General features: G+C 38.7%; 1 protein-coding gene across 1 annotated transcript; it reads right to left on the bottom strand.

Moving 5' to 3' along the window:
- Positions 1 to 3,297: 3,297 nt before the first annotated feature.
- Positions 3,298 to 15,647, bottom strand: LOC120281999 (transcription initiation factor TFIID subunit 2-like). The gene is made up of 6 exons (XM_039288705.1): positions 15,474 to 15,647; positions 6,458 to 6,516; positions 6,276 to 6,366; positions 6,022 to 6,190; positions 5,770 to 5,953; positions 3,298 to 4,732 (listed from the first exon to the last, which is right to left on the bottom strand). Exons 1-6 carry the CDS (start codon positions 15,630 to 15,632, stop codon positions 3,475 to 3,477), a joined length of 1,920 nt encoding a protein of 639 aa, XP_039144639.1. The 5' UTR covers positions 15,633 to 15,647; the 3' UTR covers positions 3,298 to 3,474.

Here is a 15,647-nt window from a genome sequence, read left to right as displayed (position 1 = left end):
ATTAAAATTTCCACTAGTTCAAAATACCTGTTAGTTGCATGAGTGATATATACAATTGAAGGTCAAACTTGTTTGCTTTACAAATATAAATGGGTAATTTAGATTGTTGCCTGTTACATTATCATTAATGAAATCTTATCCTCTCCACTGGTATTGAACAGTTTGATTGACAATGAATTAATTGAATTAATTCACATAAAATTGGTTGATAATTGCTCATGAGATATGCAATTGGCCTGTTGGCCACGATAATAATTGTACTACACACTAATTGTGTCAAAATCTAGGGTTAAGAATGAATAACAATGAGTAAGCCCATCCGTTTCAAATTGAATTTCATGCACAACAATAAATATAAAGTGGATACTATGAAATATGTTATTTGGGCAAAAAAAAACAAAAAAAGGAAAAAAAAAGAAAAAAAAAAGAAAAAAAAACACATTCCCACTCACGGTGAAAAAAAAACATGTTAAATGAAGGATAGGAGAAGGGCATCACATTAAGTATAATAAAAATTAGGCAAATTCTCTTCCTTTACATCGGGGTTTTATAATTTTCAGAGTTTTAACTTTAAGCTAATATTGTTTATAAACGTATAATGAAAATTATGATTAAATAACTCTATATAATGGAAACTATTGGCATACATAGTTTTGAAAAGTCTCATAGACATTTATTATACATATAAGAGTAATTAAATTTTTTAAATTACTAATGCTATATTTAATTTAACAAAAATTGATTAACAATTTGCTTCTTTTCTCCAAATTATTTAAATAACAAATGATAATAATATTATAAATTATATATAATATATTTACTTGAAATATCTTGTAGAATAAATATTATAAAGCATTTCCCATTACTGATATCACATTTAATACAAACAAATACTTAAATGCAATAGAAAATTTTTTTAAAAAATAAAAATAAAAATCGGAAGAAACCTTCTAGATTATGCAACTACCTTAAATTATTGCATAGATATTGCTTTGCTTTTATCAATAAAACTATCATAACCCGCACATAAATGAATTAAATGTCCACAATAAACGTTTTACAAATAGTAATAAAAGTAGTTAAAATTAAAAAAATTATGAACATTCAATAATATCAAATAGTTATCATTCTTTTATTAATTATTAGAGGAAGTGAAAATTCTTGTGCACCATCATGATCCCTTTGCACTAAGGCCAAGAGATATGCCTAGACTATACCAATGAGGATTTGAAGTTTAAAAGCAGCGGCATAGAAGAGTTTTTTTGAAGGAGCCCAACGGTTGAATTTATTAAGAACAAAAACTATAGACAAGAAGAAAAAAAGATTACATCAATTGAGTTTAAAACCAAACGATCTAAAACATTTCGTAAGACATCTAGGAAGGTCTCTCCCAAGATGAAAGAGGGATATGTCATGCAAAGTGGAAGCATGAGAGGCTAACTTATAACGCAGACCAATGACTCGGGATAACATGAATATGAGGACTCCTAGTGGCCACGAGCAGGTGCTTCAACGTGTTAATCCAATGCGTGTAGCGCCAGATGCAAGTTGGATCATCAGAGTGGATAAGATTATTGAAATCAGAGCTAGAACTGAAAATGTGCTGAACAGATAAATTTTCATTCATGATGGATCGCTAGGCAAAGACTAAGGCTTGAAGGTCAGCATCCAATTTGTTGCAAGATGAGAGGGGGCTGCATCTTGCAAAAACGATATCATAGTTTTAATCTACAACAAAGAAGCCAACTCCGGGAGCCAGATTAGTGGAGACGCTCCAGGTAGAAGAATAGAACAGGAAAAGGCCAGCGTCATCAGTGAAATTGTTCAACAGTAGCTTCCTTCCCAAATTCAGGTCATTGGCATGATAATGATCTTTGGCAAAACTGATAGCTCTTTGAGTAATAATTGAAAGGTTTGGCGGGCTTTCCAAATATGCCAAGCGACTGCTATAATAATAGATTTGGAAAACGCGGGTGTGTAATGATTCGTTAGTCAGTTTCCAGCTGAGATGCCACCAGGGAATGAGAAAAGATTGCCAGTCAGATAACCAGCATGATTCCAAACACAGTTGAGCTTTGATGCAGTTGAATAAGAGGTGTTCAGAACTTTCATATTGAAGGCCGCAAAGCAAACACATAGTCTTAGGGCCAAGATTTAAAGAATGGAGATACTCATAAATAGCAAGAGGGCCTTTGAAAACCAACCAAAGAAAATGTTTTACCCGCGGAGCAGTTTTAACAACCCAAATCTTCTTCCACCGTGTCCAAGGATTAGAATCCACCCCATTTCGATTCAGCAAATGATAAACGTTGGAAGCAAGATTGGTTTTGTGAGTCATGGGGTACCATACCCAAAGATTTTGAATATTACAGTTAATGGTACCCAAATTACTAGCAATAAGAGTAAGAGCACTGCCAAAAATGTGGCTCAACATACCGAAATCCCAATTACTCCCAACCAATAGGTCATTCAGATAAATAGAACTAAAAGCATAATCAATATTAACAAATGTAGGTTTGAAAACCAGAGGGATTTCAAAACACCAAAGAAGTATAAGAAGGATTAACAGATTTGATCCAAAAGTTGGCCTTTAAAAATGATGCAGAAATACAAACACCCCTGAAAAACATAGAACAGTTGGGAGGCAAAGAATCCTTCCAAAAATTAATTTTACCATATTTGAAGTGCAGGATATCAACCCAAATAGCATCACACTTGTTTAAATATTTGACAACATGTTTACTCATAAGAGAGTGCTTTGCAATTGAGAGATTACGAATCAAAAGACCCCCTTCAGATTTAGAATCGATTATATTCCTCCAAGCCACAGCGTGAATACCTTTTCCATTGCCCCCCTTATGCCAAAAGAAACTTTTAATAGCCTTATTGACATCCAAAATCACTAACTCAGAGATAGGATAAACTGACATATAGTAACTGGGAATGGATGAAAGAGTAGAATTGATCAAAGTTGTCTTGGTATAGAAGAGAGTTTAGCAAGCAAGCCAAAACGAATAGAGCGTTTCAGTATGCACATTAAAAACACCAAACCTCTGAAACTGAATACAGGGAATCAACATATCCGCCAAAAGGAATCAAAAAGAATACTAGGAATCAATGTGCCGGCCTAAAGAATCAGACTGAATACAAGGAATGAATATGTAAAGCCTTGAATGGAATGCCCGATTTAAAACTGACCCTAAACCTATTTAAATTTTCCTTCTGGTAAACACCGACAAAAGGAATTCATTGAGAAAATTAATCGCCAAAAACACAAATACACACAGTGGATCTCTATGACAGTAAAGCCATGGTAAAATTCTTGCATAAAGCTCATATGGTAAAAATAATGGTCAATACACAGTTCCCGGCCTAACTAAAAGAAAAAATGACAAAAAGCCAAAAAAAGCTAACTATATAAATGGCATCTACAGCCAAACTATACACATTACAACCATGATTTTTGTGTTCCAACTAAGTGCCACTGATGTTCTTACCTTTGAGTTTAATTTTAATTTTTGTGGGGAAACTAACTTGCAAAGTATCACTTCTCGGAATATTCTGTTCAATAGCTTCTTCCCCTCTCCTTGACTCTTCTGCATAAGAATTTCCTTCTAGATCTGTAGATCGACCCGGATTCTGCAAATCAAGTGACAATCTTGCTTCTCTCTTCTGCATCTTTACTAACTCTTTCTCCATTCTTTTCTTTTCTTTTTTCTGACGCTTATGCTCCAAATAAGAAGGATCGTCGATGTGAGCCTTGTCCTCACGTTTCTTTTTCTTATCTTTATCTTTCTTTGTTTTCTTTTCTTTCTGCTCTCCCTCTGGATTATCAATAACTGCCGTGAGTCCACCATCACCTGTCAGATTTGAAGATATTTTTAGGAAAGAACTTTCCTCAATAACCGTCTCCCCTACATTTGTATTGACCATTGGCGATAGTTGATCATCACTCCGGTGAGCCATTGTATTTCTTGAATCCGCTGTGCACTGTAACTCCTTGCCAACCTCATCAATATTTACTAATTTTGCACTGCCAATGCTTGCAGACATCCTTGATTCGGGATCATGAGAAGAGTTCACCTCTTCAACATTTGTATTGTTGGCATGTGATGGCTCATTGTCACCTACTCTTGCAGGGGCATCTACAGACACAGAACTGCAGGGACCCAAATCAGTTCCATTTTGTCCACCATGCAAGTGGTCCTTTGGATAATCAGCATCGTCTGCTTTACTGGATGATGCAGGCTGCTTCACCTTAATTTTCAAGATATGAGCTCTTTTCTCACTGCAATTAGAACCAGTATCAGTGTTCTTGGTAGCTTCTGGAATTGGTGGCGCATCAGAAATGTTTGGTGTCTCAGTGGCAAGTCCCTGAGGTATCTTTAGTTTTAGAGAGGCACTCTTCTCACTGCAGTTAGAAATATTATCAGCATCTTTGAGTGCTTCTGTGACTGGTCGAGCATCAGACAGTGTAGATGTATCAGCTTGAGGTTCCTGAGGTCTTGATATCCTAAGTTTCAGGACAGCACTCCTTTCGCTACAGTTAGAAACCGTATCTATGTCTTTCACAGGATCTGCAAGTGAGGGGCCATCACTGGGTGCATCAGCCAGTGGCTCCTGGTGCCTTGATATGCCTAGTCTCAAGAGGGCAGGTCTGATGTAATTGGTGTAGAAGTCTGAATCCATCATAGAATGTGCTGGAATTTTGGGAACATAAAGGGTTGGTGACCTGAGAACATAACAAATCAGACTTTAATATTCAAAGTTCAAGTAAGTTTTCATTACTAAATAAGCTGTCAAATGCAAAGAACTTGGATGAGTATAGGAGGCCTAGTGACCAAACTAGTGTGAATTTAAGTCGATAGTGTACTAGTTAATTTTTTTGCGAAAGGCATACTCCATTATTGTCAATTATGAAAACCCATGCTCTATTTGATAAAGAAAACCCACATTTTCCACTTTCTGGGCTTTTTCACAAGATGAGCAGCTAAGCCGCTAAGAAAGGCATGGCTGTGCACAAGCCTCGGCGGAGCAAGTGGGGGCAAGGCCCGTGCACTCGTGGGCACTTGAGACCACCTGCACACAACCACTGCTCACACTCCCAAAAATGTGCTCTCATCTGATATTCAAACTCTCACCACTTGTGAAAGTTCTAACGGAAACCCGAATACCAATATACCACTTGGTCCTTGGCCAAAGTTGATCGTTTAAGCCTTGCACCAAATTTTATTCACCAAAATTGATAGTGCTCATCCGGTTTGAAAAGGATAAGTTTAAAGTTTAACCACAATTAAAAATATATACATGATAAAACTAAAAAACATCAATAGCATATATTGGGATAGTGGTGTGGTGCCTGGTCATAGTAATCAATCAGTGATAAAAGAGAGATATAAAGGAAAATCAAGAAAAGGGAAGACGAGGGTGGGAAGAAGAAAAGAAGGATCACAGAAGAGAATGGGGGAAACAACAGCGGGAAGGCAGCAGCTAAAGTAGTGGTGACATGGATGAGACCAAAGACTTGATGTGTTGACCTCCATGTCAGCCAACATACTTATTAATTAGTAATAAGGGCAAAAACATAATTATTTTATATTGTCTCATAACTAAAAATTTTGGAAGCCACAAGCAAGATATCCAAATACACTAATTGCTAAAAAAAAGGATTCCAAAAATCAGTAGTTGAGCAAAAGAAATCATGTTAACTACCAAGTGACATTAAAAATTATGAATATATAACTAATAATAATTATGGAAAACCCTAACCTTCCAGCAACAATTTGCAAAATGCTGAATAAGTGGTGTCGAAGGAAAACATTGTTGAATGCCTTTTTACTTGCTAGTAGGTGAAGCAGAGCGAGAAGGGTAGGACTTGCTATGCCATTGCGAAATTCAGATTCAACATTTAGTTGACACAAATGCATCACATGTGTGGCCAACTTCACCTCACCTGCATCTTAACTTTAATAAAAAAGGACATAAAATTAATAAAACCAAAGACCGTGAGCAATGCCATACCTCGCACAGATGGCTCTTCCTCTAAGAACCTTATGAACAAAGTTAGAGCTGCATCAAGACCTTTGAAGTAAAACTCTAGATCAAGCAAAGCCCTGCTAGCTTCAATTTTAACTTTCCATGGAGTTTTTTCAGAATTTCTAAAAGGTTTAATGAACCCATAAACATGATCCTGCAGCAAAAAAGAAAAAAAATAATTCTTAAAGAAAAGACATTGTAACAAACAATGATATATAAGCTGGGCAAAGGCTACATACAACAGGAACAGAAGCTGACAACTTGAGTGCAATTCTGGTGAGAGCTCGAATGCAACTCACCGTCAGGATTCCATTGTGACTGGGCATTAGACTTGAAAGAAGCAAAAGAAATAATATTTTTGTTAAAAAAAAGAAGAAAAAAATTTTGCTAAGCAAATTATAGTGGCATAACTATTCAGCACCTGTCAAACTGCAGCAGCCGATCAATTCGCTTCAGAAGAGACGGTAGTAGAAGTATACCCTGAGAAAAAAAAATATGGAGAAGAAAAAACTAAAACCAATTTTTCCATGTAAGCCTGTAAGGACTATACAGTAATAGGAAAAGCATCAATAAACTGCAACAGTTTTCGGTCTGGCAGCCAAATTCTTGTGTTTTATTTGCATAAAGGACAAGTTGAATTGACAAACACCAAGAACAAGTCATCTTCAGTTTACAAAACAAAAGGTGGAATCAACAGTCAGTACTAAATTGGGCCTTGACCAAGATCTAACACAGTACTAGCAACTCGAATCAAATCCTTGCATGCTTTGTTGCTTAGTAGAAATTTACTTTTGGATTCCAAGTAAACTCAAGAGAGTTTGGGAGAAAAAACAAATAAACTCTTTAAGATACTCTCAGTTATGTCATTATTAATACTTTAAATTTCCGAGGCCTTCAAACATAGATAATCTATTTTGAGATTTGCCATGTCATTGTCCAAGGAAAATTGATGTATGACATTCCTCATAAGGTGAACATAAATAGGGCCATGGCCTCTCTCCATTATGATCAACAAGCAGCCAAGTTCCTCTTTGTATAAAATTATAACAAAGAGGTGGAATCTGAACAAAAAATTTCAGCAGTAAAAAAGACAAATGAAGCTCTTCTTAAGCTCAATGAACCATATATGATGCTTGAGGGCATTCATTCAATAGATCAGTGACCATTAAGGCTATTAAGAGGGAAGAACTCATCTAAGAAACGTAGTTGCAATGCAAGATCAGAATGCTACTCTTCGAGTACCAACCTTTTAAGATGTTCATAGACCACCTTCTCAGGGTGAAAGATTCTTGGAATTAGGGATCACAGATCACTAAAGAAAATAGTTTAACGGATAAAGCAAAAACCAGCCATTGTAACTGATATTTCTTCTTTCAGACAGTTGTTTGCTTTAGAACAAAGAACAAAAAAGTAAAACTATTTTTACTGCCTAATTTCAATCATTTAGTATATAAGATTCCAGATTCTGTGAGCAATTAACCATGTCCCAACAAATGGACCATGTTAATCAAGCATGGTCTAATTGGTAAGTTCCCAATGAGTTGAAATTAATATTTCTACAGGAAAACAACTTTAGAAACAGATACCAAAGGAAAAAACAAAGACTGAATCAAATAAGATTTTGGACTAAACAAACCAACACTACATTGCTATGCACTTTGGTTTAGTGCCTTAATTCATAGCCATAATCATTTTAGGAAGTTTAGTAAATAGCTATGCATGGAAATTAGAGACATCATAGATTAACATTTCTAAAACATTGTTTTGCTACAAAGAAATATTTGTAAAACATTTTGAAGCAAATGAATCATCAGAGATGGCCCCAAGATACTTCTAGACCAAGGACATTCTCTTATAGAAAAAAAAATTTAAAAAAATAAAAAAAAATTCATACACACGTGACATACTCAGCTTTTCCCGCACATAATACTAAAAAATCAAAACACAGTTGACATACTCAGCTTTTCCTGCACATAACGCACCAGATAGATTCAATTTTTTAGACAAATAACCTATAGCTGTATAATTCCATTTTCCAAAACTACTTAATTTTTGTTTTAACCTTCTGAAAATGTGTTATGCTTCCAGATTTGTTTCAGGCATCAGCAAAAGGCAAGCAAGGTAAATCAAAAAGAGTTATAAAGTTAAGGGAGAGCAGTGCCACAAGCAGGACAGCATGGCAGTACTCAAGATAAACCACACAGAGCAGGGATAGAGAGGACTCATTGGCCGTGTCAGGACAAGTGCTTGTGAAGTCCATGACAGCAAATGCATGAACCCATCACAAACCTGCACGACAAGGCAATACATGTAGCCTGTGTTAAAGAGCCCATTACTATATAGCCTTTTACTTCTTGTGCCTATATATACTTGTATACATCACTACATGAACATCACTCTTCATATCATTCTTCCTCTCTTCATTCTCTCTATATTCCATATAGCCTCATTCTAACATGGTATCAGAGAGGGTTTAGAAATTTAACTCCGGTCATCTTCGCCGGTCATCATCGTCATCTTCTCCGGTCATCTCCGCCGGCCTTCTCCGTCAACTTGTTGGCCTCCCTCAAGAAGCCGACCCTTCTCTTTCTCACCGGTCATCATCGTCATCTTCTCCGGTCATCTCCGCCGGCCTCCGTCAAGTCGTCGGTATTTTCCCATCCTAAAGTTGTCGGCCTCCCTCAAGACGCCGACCTTCTTTCTCAAGTCGCCGCCGGTCTTCTCCTTCCTCAAGTTGCCGCCGGTCCTCTTCTCCTTCTTCAAAGCACCGACACACAGTGACGTGCACGATGATGATGCGCACGATCGACACACACGATGATGTGCACGCATCCGATACAGATGACGGCACGACGATGATATGCACGATACCGACACATAGTGACAACTCACGATGATGATGCACGATACCGATATACTGATGACATGGCACGAGTAACATAAAAAGCGATAATTGTGCGCGATGTTAGAAAAAAATGTCGATCCCAGTTCAGTCCTCTGACCCGATTATTGGCAGTGGTGCTCTTCCTCACATCGACATTAGACTTAACGGTCAAAATTATCGTGAGTGGGCATTTTCAGTACGCATGCTCTTGCGATCAATTGGTCTAGCCTCTCATCTACTTGACGATCCTCCTGATGAGGCGACGACTACTGCAGCTGGTGTCAAGGCTTGGCGGGTTGCCGATGATCGTGTCATGGCTATCTTGTGCATGAGTACTGACGTTTCCATCAGGATGAGCTTTATTGATCATTTATCAGCAAAAGAAATTTGGGACTATCTTCAACAACGTTATCTACACACCAGTGAGGCACTCCGGTTCTCCCTACTACAAAACCTGCATAGTCTTCAACAACAGGATCTATCAGTGGAGGAATTCTACACGGTATTCACTCGTGTATCTGGTCAATTGGATGCTATGGTGCCAAAGGGATGCTCTGGTTGCAAGAATTGTGCTGCAAAAGAAAAACATGAGCAACAAAACCTCATGTTTCGGGCTTTGTGATGCGCCTCCGCTCCGAGTTTGAGCCCGTGCTGCGTTCGACTTCTTGGACGTAATCCTCTTCCGACCTTTGCTGAAGCACTTGCCGCCTTGATTGCTGAGGAGACACGTCTTCGTGCTCTTGCCACTACTCCAGTGATCTCACACACTGTTTTGGCAGCTTCTCATCGGCCTGCGGTGATTAAGAGTCCTTCTGTTGACTCTATCACCTGCACCCATTGCAAGAAGACAGGTCATCGTGCTCAGCACTACTTCAAGTTGCATCCTGAGCAGCTTGCTGAGTTTCGGATCAGGCGCTCCTCTGGATCTCGTCGCGGAGTTGCTCCTGGGGCTTCTTCTGATCCTCCCGTCCGTACATCTGGATCCGCTGCCTCAATGTCAGCCTCAAGTACTACTACTTCTTCTTGGGTTTTAGACTCAGGGGCTTCTTTTCACATGACCTACGATGATTCTCAGCTTTCATCCTGCAAACCTGCTCCTGATGGTACGTATATTCAGACCGCTGATGGAACTTCTTGTTCTGTTTCACATCAAGGGATTCTTTCTACTTCTCGATTTACTGTTCTTGATGTGTCCCTCGTTCCTCAGCTGTCTATGAATCTTATGTCTGTTGGTCAGCTTACCAACCTTCACTGTTTTGTTGGGTTTGATGATTCTTCTTGCTATGTGCAGGACCGTCGGACCAAAGCTGTGATTGGTACTGGCCATCGCCGCAGTGGTTCTCACGGACTCTACGTTCTAGATCGTCTTTCTCTTCCTCTTCCTTCTACCATGCCTACGCTATCCACAGATCCTGCTTCTACGATCCATGTTCAAGGATCTGCTTTTCCTGCTTCTGCTACCTTTCCACAGTGGCATCATCGCCTAGGTCATCTATGTGGCTCACGTTTGTCCTCCTTAGTTCATCAAGGTGTCCTGGGTCCTGTGTCTATTGATGTTGGTTTTCATTGTTCGGGTTGTAAGCTTGGCAAGCAAGTACATCTGCCATATTCTGCAAGCATCTCTAAGTCTAGTCGTCTTTTTGATTTAGTTCATTCTGATGTTTGGGGTCCTGCGCCTTTTACTTCCAAAGGTGGTCACAAGTATTATGTCATTTTCATTGATGATTACTCTAGATATACCTGGGTCTACTTCATGAAACATCGATCTCAATTGTTATCCATCTATCAGTCATTTGCTAGCATGGTTCACACTCAGTTTTCTACTGCCATTCGTATTTTTCATTCGATTACGGGGAGAGTATCCGTCTCTCGTTTTTTTCGTCAATTTCTCTCATCTGAGGGTACTCTTCCTCAACTTTCTTGTCCTGGTGCTCATCAGCAGAATGGGATTGCTGAACGTAAACATCGTCACATGATTGAGGCCCGCTCGGACTCTCCCTAATTTCGTCTTTTTGTTCCCTCGCATTTCGGGTCGAGGCGGTTTCCACATCGGTTTATCTCATTAACATGCAACCATCATCTTCTCTTCAGGGTAAATGTCCTGGAGAAATCTTGTTTGGCTCTCCTCTTCGTTATAATCATCTTCGGGTCTTTGGTTGTGTCTGTTATGTCTTACTTGCACCTCGTGAACGTACTAAGTTAACAGCTCAATCGATTGAGTGTCTTTCTTGGGTATAGTCTTGAACATAAGGGTTATCGTTGCTATGACCCTTCTGCTCGTCGCATTCGCATATCTCGTGATGTCACTTTTGACGAGAGTCGTCCTTATTTCTACTCTTTAGCTACTCGACCTCCCTTTTCCTCTCCTTTCCTAGAGTCTATTTCGTTTCTTCGACTTTCTCCTTTGGACTTAGTTCCTACTATAGAGTCTCCTGTTGTTCCTTCTTCATCTCTTGTTCCACCTTCAGATCCATCTTCCGCTATACCGTCATCCTCAGCTCCTGACACCTTTCCTTTTCACTATCGTCGTAGGCCTAAAGTTCCCCAAGATCCTCAACTCCCTATTCCTATTCCTTCTGATACTTGCCGCAGTACCAGCGATGCGTCGTCGATGGTCTTTTACCTGCCTCAACGTCTTGGTATGACCTTCGTGATCGTAGTACTATTTCTGCACCTGACAGATATGGTTTTCCTATTGCTGGTGCGGTATATGAGCCCAACACTTATCAGGAGGCAGCTAGTATCCATGAGTGGCAGTTGGCTATGTCTGAGGAGCTTTCAGCTCTGGAAAAGACGGGCACTTGGGATATTGTTCCTCTACCTGCTCACGCCACTCCAATTACATGCAAGTGGGTGTACAAGGTCAAGACAAAGTCTGATGGTTCAGTGGAACGCTATAAGGCTCGCCTCGTGGCTCGTGGTTTTCAGCAGGCACATGGTCGTGATTATGATGAGACTTTTTGCTCCCCGTGGCTCATCCGACTACGATTCGCACTCGATTCGCTGTCGGGCTGCTCGCTCTTGGACTATCTCTCAGATGGATGTGAAGAATGCTTTTCTTCACGGTGATTTACACGAGGTATACATGCACCCACCCCCTGGCATTGAGACATCTAAAGGTTATGTTTGTCGCCTTCGTCGAGCTCTCTATGGTCTCAAGCAAGCTCCACGTGCTTGGTTTGAGCGATTTAGTTCTGTGGTGCGTGCAGCTAGTTTCTTGCCCAGTGATCATGATCCTGCATTATTCATTCATACCTCTCAGCGTGGTCGCACTTTGCTTTTGCTTTATGTTGATGATATGTTGATTACTGGTGATGATATGGAGTATATTGTTTTTGTGAAGCAACGTCTCAGCCAGCAGTTTATGATGTCTGATTTAGGACCTCTCAGCTATTTTCTGGGGATTGAGGTGACTTCTACAGATGATGGTTACTATCTTTCTCAACATCGATATATTCAGGACCTCATTATACGCTCTGGCCTTACTGATTTACGGACTGCCGCCACCCCTATGGAGCTTCATGTTCAGCTTCGACCTACAGATGGCACACCACTAGAGGATCCTTCTCGTTATCGTCATATTGTGGGCAGCCTTGTCTATCTTACCGTTACCGGGCGGATATTGCTCATGCTCGTTCATGTCTTGAGCCGATTCGTTAGTACTCCTACTTCGATCCACTATGGTCATTTACTTGCGTGTTGCGTTATCTAAGGGGGACGACATCACGGCGTCTGCTTTTATGCTCATTCTAGTCCGCCCTGACTTCACGCTTACTCGGATTCCACTTGGGCGAGTGACCACGTTGATCGTCGGTCCATCATCTGGTTATTGCATATTTCTTGGCACTCTCTTCTTGCATGGAAGTCCAAGAAAGCGATCTGCAGATGTCACGTTCTAATCTTGAGGCGAACTTGGGCACTTGCTACTACCACATCTGAAATTGTATGGCTTCGTTGGTTGCTGGCTGAATTTGGTGTCTCATGTAATACTCCCACTCCTCTTCTTTGTGACAACACTGGTGCTATACAGATTGCCAATGACCCCGTGAAGCATGAATTAACCAAACATATTGGTGTTGATGCATTTTTCACACGTTCACATTGTCAGCAATCGACCATTGCTCTGCAGTATGTGCCGTCTGAGTCTCAAGTTGCTGATTTCTTCACCAAGGCCCAAACTCGAGAACAACATCGATTCCATCTTCTCAAACTCTGTGTCTCAGATCATCCTAATCCACCTTGAGTTTGAAGCGGGGTGTTAAAGAGCCCATTACTATATAGCCTTTTACTTCTTGTGTCTATATATACTTGTATACATCACTACATGAACATCACTCTTCATATCATTCTTCCTCTCTTCATTCTCTCTATATTCCATATAGCCTCATTCTAACAGCCTGCTGCATGCTACTCAGCTTGTCAAGAATCTATGGACTGACAAAGCATGATACTTAGTCAAGTTACTCCAGGCAATACGAAAAATAACCTGTAATGGCTTGCTAGCTAAATAGGCTGGCCTGCCATGCTATTTTTACTAAAGTAATTTACATCATAATTTACCAAAATGACCCACAACAACAAAAAACCACAAAGTTCATTCTCTTTTGGTTAAAGATTTTAACCCTACACAAAAAACATAAAAGTCATGTTTATGAGGACATTTTGTGAATTTAAATTCTAAAGAGAACTAATTCATACCAATATACCACAAACCCTATCCTTTTTCCTTATATCAAAAGGATTTAATGACTATCTAAATCTCAAGAAGTAAATTAGATTTCTTAAGCTTTACTAGCTAAAAGTTTCAAGATGTCACTGCTTCTTCTTCTTTTTGGGTGAAAGATTTAAACTCTAACCAGACATCAATCTCAACCAACCACATTAGAAGTAAACCATGCACCAAAAAGTCAGCATTTCTTCAAGTTTTTGAATGAAATTACTCATTTTGAACAGCCTTTTACACCATTCAAACATCCTAGATCTTAAAAATGGTGAATACTAGATTTTATCTAGCTATTAGAGCAGTTTCAAGAAATGTTATGAGGAATTGCTTTTTCAGTTTCAACCAAATGTAAATTGCAACTAAATTCTGCTTCTTCCAAGCCTTTTTTCTTTCAGAATTTTTCCTACAGATTTTTCAAATTTAAGATTTTCCATCATTATTTTTAACCTATTTTCTACTGACTTTTCGACTTTGTTCTTCTACTGTTTGGAGGAATCATTTTGAGAGAGTTGCTAGAGATTGGTTTTCGATCAAAACATCAGACCTATAAATTGATTTTTCACCTCCAAATCGATTTTATCACAAATCTTTTGCTCAAACTTTACTCGAAATCCTACAGCAAGTGTCATAAATTGAATTTTGTATTCTCCACACCCATCCTACATCAACCCAGATAGGTAAGAACTTTGCCCCATGCTAGATCAACCTTTTCAAGGCATGGGCTATGCTAGCATGGAACTACATTACCCTATGCTGAGCTGATGAGACACACCATAGGTTGCACTCCCACAACTGGGTGACGAAACAATAAGGGAAGATCTAAAGAAAGAAAAAAGTGTTGGTTAAGCAGAAGAAAGAGAAGGGTCAGTTAGAAGGGAAAAAAAAGGAGTCATTTTATCTAGTTTGTCTGCATCTAATCCAATACGTACAATTACAAAACATGCTAGAGTAAACTTTTGATAATCTGCCAGGCAATTTACTTGAAAATCCAAATTAACTTTGCAGGCAATTCAAAGAAAAAATCACTTAAAAAAGTTCTTATGATATTATAGTAATCTTTATTGACAAAAATAGCATGTTCCCGGTAGGTGAGGCTAGACTGAATACTAAAGCACATAACACCCATCTGATTTATGTAATCTAATTTGTAAAACCTGTAGCTAGTGAACGCGAGTTAACTTTGTAGAAAATTCTAAAGTAAGAAATTAGTTATAAGGTTTTATAATGTCCCTAGAAGATGAGTTTCGGCAGAAATATGAATGTACATAGGACCTAGCTCCAAAAATCCTGGTCCTTCCTGGTCCTTCCTCCAAAAATCCTCCGTTTACTAGTTTGTTGAAATTTGACGTCTAAAGAATTGACAATTGACATCACAAAGCAGTTAATCAATCAACAAAAAGAAAAATTAAAAAATTAAACAAAACTAGAAAAAAGTGCACTTGCCCATGTAGAAATCTGTTTGATCTTCAATTAAAAAATGTGTCTTACTTGAAACCCTACCACCATTATTAGATATGTTTAATTTAGCTGAAGTTTATAGCTATATTTAAATTGTCATGTCTTGCCCATATGGCCAACTAATTTGAAGTTTTAAAACTAAGCAGGGAAAAGAAATTGCTGTTCATGGTGAATGTAATTGTGTGGAGGCATCCATTCATCTAGTAATTATACAGTGGCAGACAAAATGGTTAACAAGAAGTTTGCGATGCAAGTAGGTGAGTGAAAATGAAAAGTTATAAGAAAAATTAAAAGAAAATAAAAAAATCAGTCAAACCAATAATAATTAAACAAATTCAAAGCTTTAGAGTAGCTAATAAACAATCAACAAACCTGCTGGCAAAATTCAAGTTCACCAATTGATTGGACCAAAGCAGCAAGCCAATAAACATCTGAGTAGGGATTTCCATTATTATCGTTGTACTGTAAGGAAAAAAAAAGACTTAATATAAATGGGAAACCTATGAAATATAAAGCCCAATGCCAAATCATAGTTATGAAAAACAA

This window comes from Dioscorea cayenensis, chromosome 18 (genome assembly GCF_009730915.1).
Source record: "Dioscorea cayenensis subsp. rotundata cultivar TDr96_F1 chromosome 18, TDr96_F1_v2_PseudoChromosome.rev07_lg8_w22 25.fasta, whole genome shotgun sequence".
Classification (NCBI taxonomy): Eukaryota; Viridiplantae; Streptophyta; class Magnoliopsida; order Dioscoreales; family Dioscoreaceae; genus Dioscorea; species Dioscorea cayenensis.
This window is presented reverse-complemented; position numbering and strand designations above follow the sequence as displayed.